The sequence below is a fragment of the Pieris napi genome, chromosome Z (assembly GCF_905475465.1).
Source record: "Pieris napi chromosome Z, ilPieNapi1.2, whole genome shotgun sequence".
Lineage (NCBI taxonomy): Eukaryota > Metazoa > Arthropoda > Insecta > Lepidoptera > Pieridae > Pieris > Pieris napi.
Window position 1 is genome coordinate 7,408,085 of NC_062259.1, and position 19,836 is coordinate 7,427,920.

General features: G+C 33.2%; 1 protein-coding gene across 1 annotated transcript in view; it reads right to left on the minus strand.

The window, feature by feature from the left end:
- LOC125062588 overlaps window positions 1-19,836 on the minus strand; it is a 31,758-nt gene that overhangs the window by 182 nt on the left and 11,740 nt on the right. The window contains exons 3-4 of the mRNA XM_047668597.1: window positions 713-1,065; window positions 239-537 (exon numbers count right to left, since the gene is read on the minus strand). Coding sequence (XP_047524553.1) covers window positions 239-537; window positions 713-1,065 — 652 coding nt within the window. The remainder of the gene's footprint in view (window positions 1-238; window positions 538-712; window positions 1,066-19,836) is intronic.

A 19,836-nucleotide genomic window follows, 5' to 3' on the forward strand; every position in this document is an offset into this window, starting at 1 on the left:
TGGAGCACTACTGGCTATGTTAATTAATTATACGTATATTAATGCCATAGTTTATTCAAACATTTGATGAATTCATTCAATTTCAAATCCCTGAAAATGTTTTATTAAATATTTCGTGGAAATCTCTGACATGTCAACATAGCGCATGTTATTGAAAAATTTATAGCAGCACGAAAACAAAAACATTCGAAAAAATTTAAAAATTCTGAAATGTAATTGCTTTTCATCAACTGTTTACTATATTGATATAGAATAATAACATACATTTTCTTTGTTTTCGGTGTTTCAACTGGTGATGGTGGATCGAGTAATGGTTCGTCAGACGACATAGAGGATCTGAGCTGACTGTAGACGATATCTGGTTCACTTGAAGGTCCCGGCAGAGACTCTAGCAGACCATACTCTTCATCTCCACTACTGTCTTGTAATCGGTTCTTTCCGAGACCAATAAAGCTTCTCATTGATTTAAATGTGGACACGCGTTTGGTATTTCTTTCTCGAACTGGGATTTTTTCGGCGCTCACGGATAGACCTCGTCTAAAAATACATTTAAAATATAGGAGTGGGTAATAATAAAAAGTTTATTAAAATGTATCATTTGATCACTAATTATTTACTTTAGAAGCTGTTAAAATTCACGCACTGGTATTAAGATTGCATCTATGATAGAACAACTTGCTAGGCTGTGTATATATTCATGTGATTAACGTACCTGAGGAGCCGCTTTCCGACTGCCTTAATTTTTCGTGACCGTGGTATTTCGTCTTCTACATAAGCGTCCATATCAATAATTGTGTCTGTGCTCTGCAAAATTCGTTCAAGGTTGGCGAAATTGCGTTGCAAATCTTCAAGGCCTGTGTCATCGTAATCTGGTGTTGGTGTCTTTGCATTTGGATCCAGGGTTAACTCACGGCTTGGTCCGGCTTGAACCTCTTTTGGAATCGCTGGTGCAGAGAGACGGGCTTTCCCTGGTGGATCCAATGCTGCATGTGTTCCAACCTCAAGCTCTTTGGCGCGAGAAGGCGGGATGGGTGGTTTATAGTATACGTCCATTTCAAGGAATGCCTGTAGGAATAAATATGTTATTCGCCATTTTCGAGGATTAAGATCTAAAAAACGTCTTTAGTAAATCCGGAGCCTTTGACGAGATTTTAAAAATAATTGCATTCTTGAAAAAACAATGATTATAAATGTTTTTAATTTAATTTGTAATTGTCTTTGATTGACATAACCTTAACACATTTAAAGAAAAACTTGTTAACCGGATTAAAGTTATCTATTATTATAAATTTACAACCACCACCGTGACCACGCACGCTGTAAAGCACGCGAAACGTCGGATAAATTTAAAATTATGTTAAATAGTTGTAAATTTATAATAATACATAACTTTAATCCGGTTATAAAGTTTTTCTTTAAATGGGAAAATGAAGTAACGTACTCAACAATAATCAGTCGGTGCTTCAAGATTTCATTAAAAGATAAATTTTGTTTAGCGCAGAGCATAATAATTAATAATCATAGATATTTTCTCCAATTTAAAGGCGTGATTGCTAAGGGTGCGATTCTCAACCCCACTGTCATGCATTCGACCTCTGCCTCTGTAGCAATAATCCTTTATCCATATGCAATATTAATCCTAGTGCCGGTTTATGGAAAATAAATTTGAAGCCGGGACCCCCCATAGCGGTAGCATTAGGATTTACTTTATCTCGTTACAAATCTCTCTTCCTAGTCAGATTCTTGATGGTTGTTTGATTGTTTTATTTTGCAAGACCGTTTGTTATAATGTGACCATACTATAAATGATTCGCAACAATGATTACGTTACTGGAATAAGAAGAACAATACGTGAGTGTAAACTGTAGGTGTCTTTGTCTGCGGTACCAATTAACGAGTTAGACATTATTCTCAACTCTCACTCTCAACTCAAACTCAAAATAGCTTTATTAATGTAGGTAAACAAGTACACCTATGAATTGTCAGAAAGAAGTTAAATTAATTGTAAATATACATTTACTACCAGTTCGCAAGTCAAGGGCGTAGGGCGGGTAAGAATAACTGGCATGAAACTTTCCGCCACTCTTTTTAATCGCCAAGTTTTGTCTTACAAATTGTTTGAACTGGAGCAAATCAATCCCAAGGATTAGGATCATTTAAGTATTCCTCAAATTTATAAAAAGCTTTATTGATTAATTTTCGTTTCACGAGGGCTTTGAATTTATTTAGTGATAATTCTCTAATTTCGCTTGAGAGTTAATTGTAAAAACGAATACAATTTTCATATAAGAAGTGGTTTATCTTTTGGAGCCTGGTTGGTCGTACACTCAAATTAGTTCTATTTTGCGTATTATACAGGTGAAAGTCACCATTTGTTTTAAAATCGTTTATATTTTTTGGACATACAACAAGGCTTCAAGAATATATTGACCAGATAGTGTCATAATATTTAATTCCTTAAACTTATTCCGTACCGACTTTCCGGAGAAACGCAACAAATACCCCGAACAGCCCGCTTCTGGAGCACAAATATGGATTGATTTTTTTAAGATTTTATTAAAAGTACAATGTACTGTGTATTCAAATTATTATATTCTTAGCTGTTTAATCGAATTAATGTTGCGGACTCAGTGAACGTAGTCTTTATAATTTTTAAAATAGGTATCTTATAAAATAATAATTTCATATGAAACAACTAACGCTCTTTTTCAAAAACGTATACGTTTACCAATAACTATTGAAAGTTTTTATAAGTATAACGGTATACGAGGTGTTCGTGGTCAAGCGATTACATAAAAGAAACGTTCCAGTGTTGGATTACCAAATGGAACGCTGATTAATGGTAAATTTAGACTGATATTTCAGTGGCTCAAGAGGGGCCAAAAGTCAATCCTCTTATAAGGTAGGTGCGGTAAAATTTTGTATAGTTTTGCCGTAAAAAAACAATTTGCGTTTTATGCCTGACCCTCTTGGTCTAGTCCTAAACCCTTCTTCGCGTGTGCCCGCTAAAACATTTTCATATGTATATCCATTATTTGCAATTTAATTATTTATATCAATTGAAAGTCAATTAGTAAAGTGCAGTTTGAAATCATTCACTCATAAAACCACAATGCTATCAACGTAGATAATTTGGTTCAAATAATGAAAATTTCATAAGTGGTTGTAAATACGAGTAGGCCTCAGAAATACACAAACAGGGTCGACGTAAATATTTTGACGGCGGCCAAGCCCGAGGGAACGTGGAACTGGTTTAGCATTACGTTATCCCTTCACAACTAGTTAGTTGTACGTAAATATTTAATGAAAACAATGCCCAATCATAGTAGTTGCTTTAAGAAAGTTTGTGTTTCTAAATAAGTACGGTTTATCATATATAGTATATACATATATAAATATGCTTATTTTAAAATACGTATAACTAAAAACAAAGGAAATAAAAATCTTTAAAAAGAGATCACTGCAGATTTTTTATATTTTTTTTATTGATACAGCTTGCCAACGCTCGGCACACTGATACATTTAGACCAGTGCCGATAATTTTTGAAACCTAAAAAAATTACAGTAGGATGAAACCCATTAGAAAAGCAGGGGAATATGATCAAAATGAAAGGAAAAATAAATTACGGTCGATCTGAGGTCGGGAAGGGGTAGGGGGGGAGTTTTAAGGGTAAAAAACGGTTTATCTCGATTTCCGGAAAAACTACAATTCCTATCGAAGAAAGTTAAATGGTTGTAAAAGTTGGAGGTAATAAAAAGATCTAAAACTTTTGTATTCACACATTTTTCACATAACCTCAAAATTTATGAGAAAAATTCAAAAAACCAAGTTTTTGGTTTTTTATTTTTATCTTTAACAAAAATATTTTTTTTTAACGAAATTTGGTGAAAACTTACCTTTCTATGTCCCAAATACACTGTAATTTATTTGATTAAAAATGTTTATTTGTTCACCGTATTTTGAATTAATATCGAAAAAACACCCTAATTTTCAATCGAAAATTCTGACGTCAAAATTTCAGCTTTTTTCAAAAAGTTGGTGTGCTTTCAGTTTGTTGAAATCTCTACTTTCCTATGGTAAAAAAATATATATATATTACCATAGTAAATCTTCTCAGAAAACGCAAAAAATCGTATGCAGTAACGCCCAGACCTGTCATCCCCTTCCCTACTTCTTTATGAATCTTCTTTAAATTATAATCAGATGCCTCTTTATTACTATTTTAAGATAACTTATATATACCTGAGTGACCTAAAAAAAAATTTAGCCTTTAGATGGGCTAAAATTTTCGTATTTCATAGAGAAGTAAGGAAGGGGATGACAGGTCTGGGCGTTACTGCATACGATTTTTTGCGTTTTCTGAGAAGATTTACTATGGTAATCTATATATATTTTTTTACCATAGGAAAGTAGAGATTTCAACGAACTGAAAGCACACCAACTTTTTGAAAAAAGTTGAAATTTTGACGTCAGAATTTTCGATTGAAAATTAGGGTGTTTTTTCGATATTAATTCAAAATAAGGTGAACAAATAAATATTTTTAATCAAATAAATTACAGTGTATTTGGGACATAGAAAGGTAAGTTTTCACACAAATTTCGTTAAAAAAAAAATATTTTTGTTAAAGATAAAAATAAAAAACCAAAAACTTGGTTTTTTGAATTTTTCACATAAATATTGAGGTTATGTGAAAAATGTGTAAATACAAAAGTTTTAGATCTTTTTATTACCTCCAACTTTGCCATTTAACTTTCTTCGATAGGACTTGTAGTTTTGCCGGAAATCGAGATAAACCGTTTTTTACCCTTAAAACTCCCCCCCTACCCCTTCCCGACCTCAGATCGACCGTAATTTATTTTTCCTTTCATTTTGATCATATTCCCCTGCTTTTCTAATGGGTTTCATCCTACTGTAATTTTTTTCACTTTTTATTTATTTTAAAGGCTATCTGCACTGGTCTAATTGGTAAAAACAAACACAAAATACAGTTTTAAATGTGACAAGCAACTGAAGGCAAACATGACATACATTTAGAGATCATACAAATATCAATAAAAAAATATTATTATTAAACAAAACAAACATTACAAAAAAACCAATTACATAATAATAGAAAAATTAAATTACAATAAACTAAACAAAAATCGATTTCAAAGTGTGAGGGGAGCAACTATGGATATCCAGACCTAGCTCGTTTATCAGAATGCTTAATCTGGACATCGGTGAGCTTTGACCAAAACGCGTTCTACGGAAAGGAGGATTGAATAATGGGATGTCTGGGGTATCGAGAGGGGGGTACACGAAACTTAAATTTAGATAGACGGTTCGGGCAATCAATCTGATTACTAAATATCTTAGCTGAAAACAATATTTCGAGTAATTTTCTGCGTAATGACAACATCTTAAAGTGCGCCAGCCTGGTTTCGTACGTTGGCAACTTTTTTTTCGAGATGCCTCTGGAGAAAAGCAGATGCCACAGTAACCTATTTTGTAATCTCTCGAGTCGTAGCATATGCGTCGCATAATGCGGTGTCCGTTCCACTGTACCATATTCTAGAATGCTCCGCACGAGACTATTGTATAATAGAATTTTCGATTTGATGCTTCGAAACCCTTATGTATTTCTTATGACAAAACCAACCATTCTAGAAGATTTCTTAAAGCTGATAAGGAGGGAGCTTGTAGTTTATTGTTTAACAGAATGCCAAATCGTAAAATGACTGATTGAGCGCGACCGCCGCTGCGAAAACCGCAGTGAGAGTTCGAAAAGTGAGTTACAGAATCGCAAGGCTGGTGTTCTGAGAACGTTACCTTATCGTCAAAAAGTACCCCCAAGTCACGAATCACTCTTTCCTCTCGAAGTAACATGGTACCAATATGATAGTTGTGATTTATAATATCCCTTTTTCTAGCAAAACGAACGAAATGACACTTTCGGACATTTAGCTCCATTCGCTTTTCCGGAATAAAAACCTAAGTACTAAATAAACCAAAACTTAATTTTTTTAAATATTTTTAAATTTTCACCCCAATAAAATCCGTCCTCAGAGTTTGAGGAATTCAAAAAATATATATACGAGTATTAGTCCAGCCGTCTCCGAGATTTAGCTTAGCAACTTATATTGCGATTATTTTTTATTTATATAACTATCATCACTCTTTTTCTCATTCATTAGAATATTATAGAAAATTTGCTAGTATTATTGTACTTAATTCTATTTTGTTATTGCAATTTCTTTGCAAGCTTGGCAGATTCCAATCTCTTTGTCGACATCTCAAACCTGATTAATCGTCAATTAATACTCGACACTACCAATGACGTTCACTCCAGAGTAATCTAGATTAAAGTATTAGCCATACATGATGAGATTTTAAATTGTGTATAACTAATACTCAATTTAAAATCAATTTTTCTTTCACAACAAAGTTAATGCCGATAAAGCGACATAATATAGTGACTATAAATGTGTTATAAATGGGTGTAATAGGTCGTTAAGTAACCAAAGTTATATTTTCAAACAGTTTTATGCCTGATTTCCCAACAGAGGGCATTTGAGCAAATAGCTTCGGTGGAATTGGATTTTATCGTCTCATATTAAATATTTAAGAACCGCTAAGTGAGATCTCAAGATTGGTTCAAAAGAATTGGACAATACAAAATCAATTGCATGTATTGTATTCTTCAATTTATGTAAATACTAATATAGAATACCATAGACCATCATTTAGACCAGAGTTCCCCAAACTTTTTTGTGTCGTAGACCCCTTGCCATGTTTTTCCGTGTTGGGTAGACCCCCTACTTACTGATATAGATTTCCTGTAAATTTCAAAATGTATTGCGACCACAAAGCGAATACCAACATCCTACAATTTACACAATTTAAGTAAATAGGTTCTATCAGTGTATGTGTTGAGATCCACTATCGTGGACCCCCATTTTCATTTCATGGACCCCCAAATTTTTTTTCGCTGACGTAGACCCCTTGCAGGTTGTCATAGACCCCTAGGGGTCGATATAGACCACTTTGGGAATCACTGATTTAGACTAATTAAAAATCAGGGTTTCATATTTCGTATCACGTAAGACTTAAATTGGTAGATTGTTCTATCGATTTAAAGTAAGTTTTTTTTTATAGAACAGGGGGCAAACGGGCAGGAGGCTCACCTGATGTTAAGTGATACCGCCGCCCATGGACACTCTCAATGCCATGGGACTCGCGAGTGCGTTGCCGGCCTTTTAAGAATTTGTACGCTCTTTTCTTGAAGGACCCTAAGTCGAATTGGTTCGGAAATACTTCTGTGGGCAGCTGGTTCCACAAAGTAAGTCCCTATTTAAGTTAAATTAAAGTTTTATAAACCATAAAATACTTTATGAATAACAATTTTACGACTTGACCATCCAGTAAAAGTGTATTAGCCTAAATATATAATATGTATATTATGTTAAATATGTAATAAATTTACAAGAAAGCTCGAACAACATTAGACTTAAAAAGTATGGGGGTTAAATCATTTTCTCATCGCTTCATAGTGATCGGTATCAACAGGTCTTCATTTAGATCGCTTAATATCCGTTGATTTGGAAACTTACTACGTGTTCCGAAGTAATATTAAAATCGAGATCGTGATCAGAACCGCTGGCTAATAGCCATATCACAGGACTATTCAAAACTCCGACTAACTTTCCAATTTCAGAAAGTTTATTTTGTAAAAAACCGTTTTACAATAACAACGCTTTCGAACAGCCGCCCTGTTCTAATGTGCCTGATGATTTTTACAGTTTTCTACGAGTAATCTGGTGTTGGATTTGTTCCGAATTTCTGTTTTGACGTTTTATTTCGAAGTCAAATCAGAAGCTTATCTACTATATAAAAATAAGTCGGGTTTTCCTTCCTGACGCTATAACTCCAGAACGCACGAACCGATTTCCACGGTTTTGCATTCGTTGGAAAGGTCTCGGGCTCCGTGAGGTTTATAGCAAAGAAAATTCAGGAAAAAATTAAACAGAAAAGCGGGATCACCAAACGAAATGTTACATAAAACGCAGCCATCTGGTGACGAAACGGAGTTCGCCGCGTTTGCTAGTTTATAATATAATGTTAATAATATTGTATTATATTAAAATATAATTGTACTTGTTATACGTCGTTCTAGATAATATGCTAATTGATGATTAAGAACTTGTGCCCACTGAAGTGTTTTAATTAATTAGTACGTTATAAAATGAAACAGATATAAATGCGTGTGATTGTATAATGTATTATAGGTAAATAACGGTTTCTGGTATGAAGCAAGATTTCCCTTCGGGTGCGGATGTCGTTTTTTCCTAAACGTATTTCTTCCAAATTTAAAACACAAAGATGTCCAATAAACTTCACGTAGTACTTGCTAATTTATGAAGTAATAAAACATATTTTATTTTGAATACCAGAAAAGTAAGGAACGTGACTTGCGTAGACAATGTAACAAGTACTTTCTTAGAGGATTAGGCCACCTAATCCAAAATTTATCAAATATTAAACGTAAGAAGTCTTATAAATACTGTTTTTTAAGTCTAAAGGCCGATTTACATTATCTTAGTGTTTAGGAGAGTGCTTTAGTACAACTTGAAAGGCAAGTTCTTTAGCGTAGCGTTTACTAAAGCAAGTAGCGTTTACATGTTTCAACTAAAGTACTATCCTAAAGCACTCTCCTAAACACTAAGATAATGTAAATCGGCCTTTATAAATACTCTTAACTCTAAGAGATCTTGCTTTAATCAGGCTTTAAGGGATTTTTTTCATATTATTAAAGTTAGGAATTCTTTTAGAAACCACATTGTCGTTTTAACTACACCGAAATACATAATATGTATTATAACATATTTCACCCGCAGTTTCCCCGCATTTATTTGTGGCCCGTGTACAACGTGGGCGTGGTCGACGATTATTTTGTCGTGAAGTAATTTGAAGAACTATAATTATCTTTCAGGTTATTAAAACTTCATAAAAAGAAGTCTTAGTAAAGTATTTCATTAGTTTTTTATCTGTTAAGGTTAAGCCTTTGTTTTTTTTAAATTTCTTTATTCCATATCCAAACGAATATTCATGAGAAGTATTTAATTTTATATGGAAATTTTTGTCATTGCTTTCGTGATAGATTTATAATAATTTAAATGAACTAGCAAGCGCCCATTTCTGATGTTCAAATTGGCTATCAAATTAACGTGAGTGAGACCGCAGATCCGCTTGTAACATTAGTATCATTTATAACAATGAACACAATAGCAGTTATACTTTTACGAGCAGTCGTCCAGTGTGCATTTGTATGTCTCTGTTTAGTCCGCAATAGTGTTAGCTGCGTGTTAGTATTACAAGTCTGAGAAAGTGGGTCAGGTCTAATGTATGTCACAAATTGTTTAAACTACTTGGTTTTATTTATTAACACTTAAGGCTGATTTACATTATCTTAGTGTTTAGGAGAGTGCTTTAGTACAAATTGAAAGGCAAGTTCTTTAGCGTAGCGTTTACTAAAGCAAGTAGCGTTTACATGTTTCAACTAAAGTACTATCCTAAAGCACTCTCCTAAACACTAATGATAATGTAAATCGGCCTTTAAAGAGTTTAAATGAAATCAGGTAAGTAAGTTAAGGAAGGCGACGTATCATTACCTACCCCTATCAAACGAACGGGGCAACCCTAATTATATAATTGTATAATTACATAACTAAACTTTGTGTAAAAAGGTGCATGAATCACAATAAGTTCATATTTACGTCATCCCTAAACGGGGTTGATGGTACTTTTCTTTTCTTTTCTATTTATTTATTTATTTAATTATAAGTAATCTTACAGCTAACATACATCATATTACAAAACAAACACAGTACAAAAAGCCAAAACAGATTACATAGATAAACAATATTATATAAGAAAAATGAAACAAATAAGCGCATCAATAAAAAAAATATATACAGAAAACTGAAATTTAATATTTAAAACAAAAAATAATACCAAATTCGAGTCTTCCCGCCCCTTCAAATATTTTCTCACATATTCTTTGGTGAGGTGGAAAATATCGATATCCTCATAATTAGTGTCATAGTTAGATAAAACCCGAAACATTGGTGAATTATGCAGGTAATTCGAGTACGTACGAGGCACATGGAACAATTTTGAGTGTCTTGTCGCATATTGAGAAGGAATTTTAAAAGAAATTAACGACAGCAAATAGGGGCTATCGATCCGCCCATTAAGAATAGCATGTAAAAAAATCAGGTCTTGCTGACTTCGCCGACTTTCTAATGAGTCTAAATTAAAATAATTGCAATTTCTCTTTTTTTTTTCTCTTTAGTCTGAATCTTTAAAATTATTATTAAACTTTATGTTATTAATTATGTTGAGGTGTCCATTCTACCAAAGGAAACCTAAGCTTTGTGACGCCACGTAGTCACAAAGCTTAGGTTCAGACCGGTAAATTATTTTGGAAGATCCTATCCTTTATGAGTACTTTGTTGCATCGTTTTACCTGAAAACTGGTTTAAACATCTCATGGCGTTTTATTCATTGTATTGATTTTAGTGATATTGTAGTTAAGGCTATCTACGTGAATATCACATAAATAATGTACCGTCAAAGAGATCTGGTACTCGAAAATATAACAACAACCGCAAAAGAATTCAAACGTCGTACAAAAAAGTAACTGAAATAGAATTCCTCAAAGGCTTGGTACATTTATTCAACTGTATATTACAATAGACGAGATGGACGGAATCTACATAATCTCGTTGTATGTTTTTTCTTCCAATAATAGCATGCGCGTGTAAGCGTACAAACTGTGGAAAGTACAAGTAAAGGGCAGGTCTTGATTTACTTTACTCTTGAATCATCTCAATCATCTATGGACACTTTGTTGCATACAATATAGGTTAGACATTATGGCTCCTTTAAACACACAAAGTTATAAAAAAAAAAATATTCCATACAAATGTGTTTGTAAAATGTAACTACAAATCATAATATATGCATCTACAATAACATATAAATCGGGGCTTAGCACGCTTGCGTGTTAATTATAGGTAATTATACGAACTCGGTGGAGTAAAATTCCCTCTCTTATGAATAATAAAATGTTCTGCTATACAACTCATACATGTTACATACATACACCCCCTTGGTCATAAATCAATTAGTCTCATTGCGGAGTTATAACCAACGCAGCATACAACGCTACAGGTGTCTCATAAAACGATGGAGTAATGTATGATAGAAAAGAAAAGAAAAATAAAGATACATTCTTAAGAAGAACAACTAAAGTAGCAGATGTTACAATAAAAATAAACAAATTTAAGTGGAAATGGGCGGGGCACATGGCTAGAGGAAATTAAAAGGAGGATACTTATATCCTTAGAGCAGGAAAGTACCTACATACTGATGTCCAAGGTACAATAAACGCAAAAGAGGCAATCAATTTAGAAGGTGAATAGACCAAATTAGGGAAACAGCAGGTAATAAATGGTAGAGAGTGGCACAGCGGACACAGGAATGGCGAGACTTGGAGGAGGACTTTGCCAATTCAGGGTACACAGATACCTTAAAAGAATGTGATGATAGAAATATACATGTGTTGGTGTAAAAGGCTATTATTATGATTATCTAAAGAACTCTGTCTGTCTTCACCACAGCGTAAACACAATTTGAAGGAAAGGGATAAAAGTATCTGTTTCGTGATCATTTTTGTAAAAGATAAGTAGGCGATCACACTTGTACACAGGTGCACACTGTGACACACCGTCGACTTTTTGGGCTATAGGCAAGCCTGATTTCCTGATAAATGCGCACAAAGACAGTAAGTCCATCGGGACAGCTGGGGATGGATCCTTAGAGATGAGAGTCGCACGTTGAAACCACTAGGCCAACACTTCTCTCTTCTTTTCAACCCGAGCTGACCTCAGATGCTTGTCTCAGATTAAGTAAGTAATAATTGGCAATGCTAGTTTAAGAAACCTTTCTTAGGTCCAATAAAACCTTATACACGACAGCAAGTAAAAAAACGGTAAACATTAAAACTTGAAGTGAATTAATTATTATAAAAACAAAACAATTTTCATAGACATCAAGCTAACACTTAAATATCATTCAAACCTTGTTTATGATTTTATTTAGTCTGGAATGTTATGAATTAATCCATATGCATACAAAAGCAAAGTGTTCCACACTCGGAAAATCCTGTTTGCCTTTATTTTCTAACTTTGTAGTGCATGCGAGCATTGTTTTTGAAGAGAAACAAATAAGATAATGTATGCTTTATAACTTGATATTATTTTAAGAGCGCTCTTAAAATTTTTCATCATACTATTTGATACGTTGGTGGTTGATAATTTTACATGTATCTCGATATCAATTCATACGGTCCTTTAAGAGGCTTACGTCACAAGAAACACAGGTCCACCAAGAAAATCCCGCTTCGAGACTAAATCATTTAATATGTATTTTTATTAACATAATCACATATGATTCCCTATTATCAGTGTCGTTATGAACATTGATATACCATATCCAATGCTCGCACACTGAAATGAAATATCGTGTTGAAACCGACACGATACTTTCCTTCATCTCAAGCAAGTGTTAATTGCATACGAAATCAAGGGTTTAGAATTGAATTGCACTTTAACCACAAGGCTGACGCGTTTCTATACAATATTGAATATGTAATAATTCTGATCACGCTTTCGTTTTACAGATATATCCTACACAAGTGTCACACAAACGTGCCTAAAATTTGAAATACGATTTTTCACAAATAAGAAAAAAATGTATATGTTTTGCAGTGAAATGTATGAAACAGAACTCGTCATTGCAAACATCAAATAGGTTTGAAAATATGAGAGCTACATTTTATTGTATAGGATCAGTAATAGCAGTAGGAAAACAATGTTCGTACAATATGGGCTTGTTATTGTATATTGACACTGCGATGCGAGTAATTTGTAAATAAAAAGTATTTCATCATTTATTTCCCACTTACTCAAATGATATTTGTTTATTTGTTCTGTGGATTTTAAATTGTATAATAATTAACAATTATGCATGAAATGAATCTCTAGTATCATACAAGATATAACCCCAATAGAGAACTTGGAGCAACTGATTGTGGTTGGTATCACAGAAGGCAAAAGATTACGTGGCCGTTCACCAACTAGATGGGCCGATGAAGTGAAAGACTCGTCGGCCTCTATTATTTACTATAAGTACTATATTATATACTATAACAATTGTCCAGTTGAGATGATATCCTTTAGCGGTGATCCAGATTGATTGTTTTCCTACAAGATATTTTTAAGCGCACGCGAAAACTCGTGGGATTTTAACGCACGCCTCAGAATTAAGTCACTCACTTAACTAGGCCAACACTGTTCATACTACTATATAATTATACTTGATGTCTTATAATACCATACATAATTGTACTTTTTAAACTATGTACTAACGAAAAGTACATATAGGGGGAGTTGGGGCACCTTGATACGATTTTTACTTAGACTCAATAAAAGACGATCTGTTGACAGTAACATGCAATTTAATAAATTATAATATATATTCAACTAACTTGTTAAATTCAAATTAAACGTTAGATTTAATCACATAAAGTATGAGAGCCAATTTACTAAAAAATGAAATTTGTGTCAATGTACCCCGAATGTGGGGCACTTTGATTCATAGAAATATTTCTACAAATTAAACATGTTTTTTTTTTATGACATTTATTAATTAATTACTATAATGTCATCATCAGATGAATCCATAGTTCATCCTTCAGAAGCAAGTTATTCCTATAATGCCATATTAGCAGAAGAGTTTGAAGACATATTGAGACCTATGTATGGTAAAAATGTTTTATATATAAATATATGTTCATTGTACATGTTATTTCTTGATTTTTAATTAAATTTCTATCGGCGTTATAATACGTAATCCCGTAAAAGGCTCACAAAGGACTCAAAAACTGCTTTTCTAGTAAAATATATGAGATTTCTCTTTAAGGGGCATGTCAAAGATCAAAGACCACCATAAACAACATGTTGTTAACTAAATAAACGATTTAGGATAAAATAGTGTTAAAACCGTATAAATTTCAAGCAAATACATTTTATATCAAGAGGCTATATCTAGACAAGGATATGATTAAATAGATATATTTTATATCGAAGAGCATGATGGTACTATCTTTAGCATAACAAATTAAAACCGTCTCAAGCTTTAAATAGCGCCGGTACTTTGTAATATCAATACCGAGTAACTGAACCACACGATCCTAAATTTGTGACATCAGATAAAACAATTACGAGTAATTAATAGTGATATACATTTTGTGTTTGTTGTACCAAAGATTACACAGGGATTTAATGGATTGGCTTGTTTATGTTTAGTACTACATTCAAATAATTAATTAAAACATGTCAACCACAGCACGGTAATGGTAATTCCTTTATAAATGTTAAATAATATAATAATAAATAACCTTTATGCAGAGTTTTCACTTTAATTAAGTAAATTTCACTCCAAAGGAACTCTACAAGACGAGATAGCAAACAAAATAAAAGTATTGAAATAAACCTCGTTTATAACTCGTACCTCATTCTTTATAATTAACTATGAATATTTTCCTTCTTCTATTATAAAGGAATTCTTGTAAAATATATTTTTATTTATAACTAGCTGGCCTGGCGGACATGGTACCGCCTAACAGTCGATTCTTTATTTTTTTAAATACTTATTCTGCTATTCAGGACACCGGTCTAGCTAGTAAGATAAAAAAAAAGTTGATAAGACAACAAATACATTATGTCAAAAAATAAAAATTTACCTTCCCGGAACCCCTCCACTAACACTTGAACTTTATGATATGGTATTAAAGTTCAAATTGACTTTGAAGTATTATTACGAATATTTTGTATGGGAATATAGAAAAGTGTTGTTTTTAGACTTTTCTCACTCGGGTCACACACACTCAATTTTTATAAATTTTTCTCTCCGTTAGAACCATCCTCGTACTTCAAGGAATATTATAAAAAAGAATTAGCCGAATTGGTCCAGGCGTTGTTGAGTTATGCGCTTACCAACACATTTTGCGATTCATTTTTATATTATAGACTTAGAAACAAATTATATGTGCGAATATTCTGTGCGGTTCCATAGATTGAGTTATGTGTGGACGGCGCGGCGTGTGGCGTTTATCATAAAGGGTGTCTCAGCGCCGATTTTAAACTTTAAACACAAATTTCTCGGCCGCGCGGGCTAGCGGGAGGGGAGTGGTAGCGTTCGGTAGGTGACGAGTGCGGATTTTTCGCTATGTCGCAGTGTCTACGCAGTAGAGGCGTACCTTTGCAATGAGTTTTCGTTGAGTGAAGCACAACGCGAGTATTGTAATCGCTTTGAAATCGGCCCCGCTACTATTCAGTTACATAAGTCGTGGGTAGAAAAGTTCAGAGCGACTGGACGTTTACTGAATCATTCCATTCTCCGCGAAATTAGACCTCTGCGATCGATTGAAACCATCGACCGCGTCGCGACTACGGTCGCGGAACATCCACGACGATCAGTTAGATCTGCCTTTTTGAGCCTTCACCGATCAAGTCTTCAACGAATTTTTGCCTTAGATTTAACATTACATCCTTATACGATCCAAATAGTCCAAAAAACCAAACCAGAAGACTACAACCATCGAAAAATTTACTGTCAGATGATGTTAGGGATTTTTTCAGAGAAAAGAGGTGCAACGGTTACAGTGTAGAGCGAGCGGTACATTGACATGATTCATAATTTTTTTGTACCGCATCTGCAATAAGAGGACATTGACAAGTCAGGTGTATGGTTTCAGCAAGATAGGGCCACAGCCCACACAGCTAGGTCTCCATGGACACACTAAAAGCGTTGTTTCCGGGAAAAATCATAAGTCGCTTTGGAGACATATTGTGGCCACCCAGATCTCCCGACTGCCTTTTTTTATTGGGTTATCCCAAAGCAAGAGAATACCTCTCTTACGAATTTTGTTTAAGACTAGAATATCGATATCGAAGACATAATAAAAATAATATTCACGCCTCCAAATGGTTTAATTCCAAATACTAGAGGTTGACCCGATAAGACTACGAGGACCGCCACAATTACGAGATAATTTTATATATACAGGGTGGCCAAAAAGTCGTGGATCAAACGCAAATAGGGGATAGATAAGGTCATCAGCGGCAAAAAATTGTTCTACGGGAGGTCACCCTGTATAATAGCAGTGACGTAATATACATATAGCATTACGTACTCCTTAAGTTATTGCTTCAAGTCAAATCTTAAGGGATATAAAGAAAATTTTATTTTGTTACTTTACTATAAATAACACTATCTATGGAGGTATGGCGGTAGTTTTATTGATTAAAAGAATAGAATTTAAATTTTTTACATCGTTTGTTAGCTTAGAGTCGTAGTTAAAAAAATATGATTCCGCTTACAATTACTCATAAACGATTGATTGGTTTTAGTAATTGTATGAGTTTAGCATTCTTTCAAAAGTCCTAATCACTTAATCCTAAGATGAAACCCAATTTTGATGTAGTTATTGTAATGTCCGTAGCGAAGGTGTTGCATCCTTAGAATTAGGGTTGAAAACCTTATATTAAAATCGGAATCACTAGTGATAGCCTGGTAATCTGTCTTTAGTTTAAAGGCAGCCAAAAGTTAGATTACTTTGGTTTTAAATTACAATTTCAGAAAAGTTCAATACCGATCTCCAATATAGTTATAACATTCCATACAGCCCTGCGATTCTGTAACTCACTTCACGAACTCACGCAGCGGTTTTCGCATCGGCGGTCTCTCTCAAATCAGTCGTGAAGCAGTCATTTTATGATTTGGCATTCTGAAAAGGTGGGAGCTTGTACTTTATTGTTTATCAGAATGCCAAATCATAAAATGACTGCTTCACGACTGATTTGAGAGAGACCGCCGATGCGAAAACCGCTGTGTGAGTTCGTGAAGTGAGTTACAGAATCGCAGGGCTGTTAATAAAATATTGTAAATCCAGTCACTGAATTTATATATACTCGTATCTCCCAACAAAATAGGATAAAGCACTCATGCCTGAAACCTTTTCAATACAGCTTTGATGCATTGTGAATTCAATTTGCTTGCGCTTAAAGGGAGACACTGCAAAAAATCATAGGTAAAATAAATAACTAAACATGATATAAGGTATAGAATTTTTTTATTACAAATTTGACCAAACACTATCTGTTAACTGTTTCATCGCAAGGAAACTGGAATATCTCACCGAAAAATCGATCAGAACCTCTTACACCTGTAGATTAAGACTCTAGTAATAACGAATAACTAAAGAGGCCCGAGACAATACAGATCGATACAGTGCGAATACGCATTAACATTAGCATGCCACAGATGGTCATACCCATATTTTTTGACGTTTGGATAGTGGCTCATGCCACAAAGAATTTTTGTCCAAATCCTATACAACATTTTTCAAAGAATAAAATGAATATTACATCACAGAAAAAACATTTACAGGAAAGATTTCAAACTAAACTGCGGCAATCAACAAGTATCCAAGAACATAATGCCATTCTTAGTTAATCTCACCGTTTCCCTTTGAGAATTGCGAGTGATTGCTTTTAAAAAGCAAATAGAAACAGTAGAGTTATAAGAACAGCTGTGTCTATAAATAAAATATTAATATATACTGATAAATGATATTTTTTTCAAACTCTAAATGAAGAAAGACAATATAGGTATCGCTATAATCGTATTAATATTATATTATCAACAAGAATATTTGTGTCTAGTAAATAATATAATTCTTGTTCACACTTATAAGAATAATGTGACTAAAAGAATATGACAATGATCCATTCAAATGTCACTCGAGCGGGGGAAACTTCTGTTCCAAAATTGACAAAGACGCTATCTCATCTTAAATGTTCTGTCATAATATAATGAACATGGTATATAGAAAACGGAACGCATCGCTGCGATATACTTATTCCATAGTGACATACTATATTTCAATAAATTACATACAAAAAATGTCAGAAGGGTCTATTTGTGTTATGTTAAATTTATATCATCAATTAGAATAAATATTAATTAGCGCAACAAGCAGTAAAATAAAATTTTAATGCAGATTCTCACTTTTTATGATTCTAGAAGTTACTTTGAACTAGGCTTCAGTACCCTCATTCTATAAATGTTTAATTTCAGTATTCGTTTAAAAAGAAAATATTTTAAATGCACATTTCAAAAGCTCGAGTAAGCTTTGATAGTCTAATTGACTATTATATAATTTTCTATTTATTGACTATGAAAGACGAACCACAATCGAACCGTTTAAAGTAAATGAAAAGTGGGTCGAAAATTATTCAAAGATATCATTCAAAATCACTCAATGTGTTTGACAAAATTAACCATCATTCTTTTAAAATTATCTTTATACATATTATATTGTTACAAGCCATACATTTTTTAAATGATTTTTAAACATATCATCTGACAAATGAGAATACAATTATTTCGGGGTGACTCCCTGTGTTGTATCCAATTACGAATGCGGTGAAAATTATGGCTTATTTTTAAGCTTATTACCTATGATAATGAATAATTTACAACTTAATTAATTTATAATGATTGAATTCGGGCAGTTTATTGATTTATAAACCAAACTAGCTTTCAATTATTTTCATTTACATAAACATACAAAAAAAGAGAGAGAGGTCGACCTCTGAGTAATTGTAATGATGAACAAATGTCATGTAATTCTAAATTAACTTCTTTAAACTAATATTAAGCAGTAATATTTGTAGCGTAAGGGTGCTAACTATAACAACATTAATTTAGTCGTATAAATAGAACCTTCAGTGTAACTAATAAGGGTAAATATATTAAGGAGTCATGTCTCATTAAGCTGGTTCATATGTAACCGAGTTACACGGCCTATCACATCTCGTCTCATGGAAAATACCTGTATGGTGTATATATAAGTAGTTTTCTTTACGAACACTATTATGTTAACATACAAACGCACGCGTCACGATAGAGACGAACCGTACCTATTACATACATACATTTGTATGTATTTTGAGTAGAATAATGGGAAAAACAATAATCTAATAATCTGTCTCTCCTCTTTTAATTATTAAAATTAAAAGGGGAGACACAGACGGTATTGTCAAATCTATTATTCTGTTTGAATCTATGTTTCTATTATAATAATTTGAAAGGGTCCCTCGTAGAATAATAATAACAAACGACACAAAAATTTAATATTATTATTGCATACATTTTAAGAACAAAGTCCGACTATTTTGTACGGAATTATTATAGGATTTTTGCAAAAGTTAAACATTAATTTGGTTCAATTTTGTCACAATAATAAATTAATACCGTTAATTCTCTTGTATTAAGTAATAACATCATTATCTATATTTTCAATGGAGTGATTTCTCTCTTTTTCATGGTCACCGAATGTTATCACTAATCAAATGTATTAATGAATAAAATGCGTTATATGGTGGTATTATAAATAATTCATGTTTGGTGTGGTGGTAAAATTATATAAACCGTCAATTCATTTGTTAAATTATACATTTGTTTATTCACAAAATTTGTTTTGACCTAGACACCCAAATTTCGCGTTATAGATCCTTGTAATTATCTGCAATGCGGTATTTCTGTTTCCTGAAACGCGCGAAAGTCTTTGAAACAAGAGGTGAAATCATAATAATTACACCAAGCTTATTCTGTAACACTTTGAACGTCTTTACAATGTTGTATTGATTAAAATCATCATATT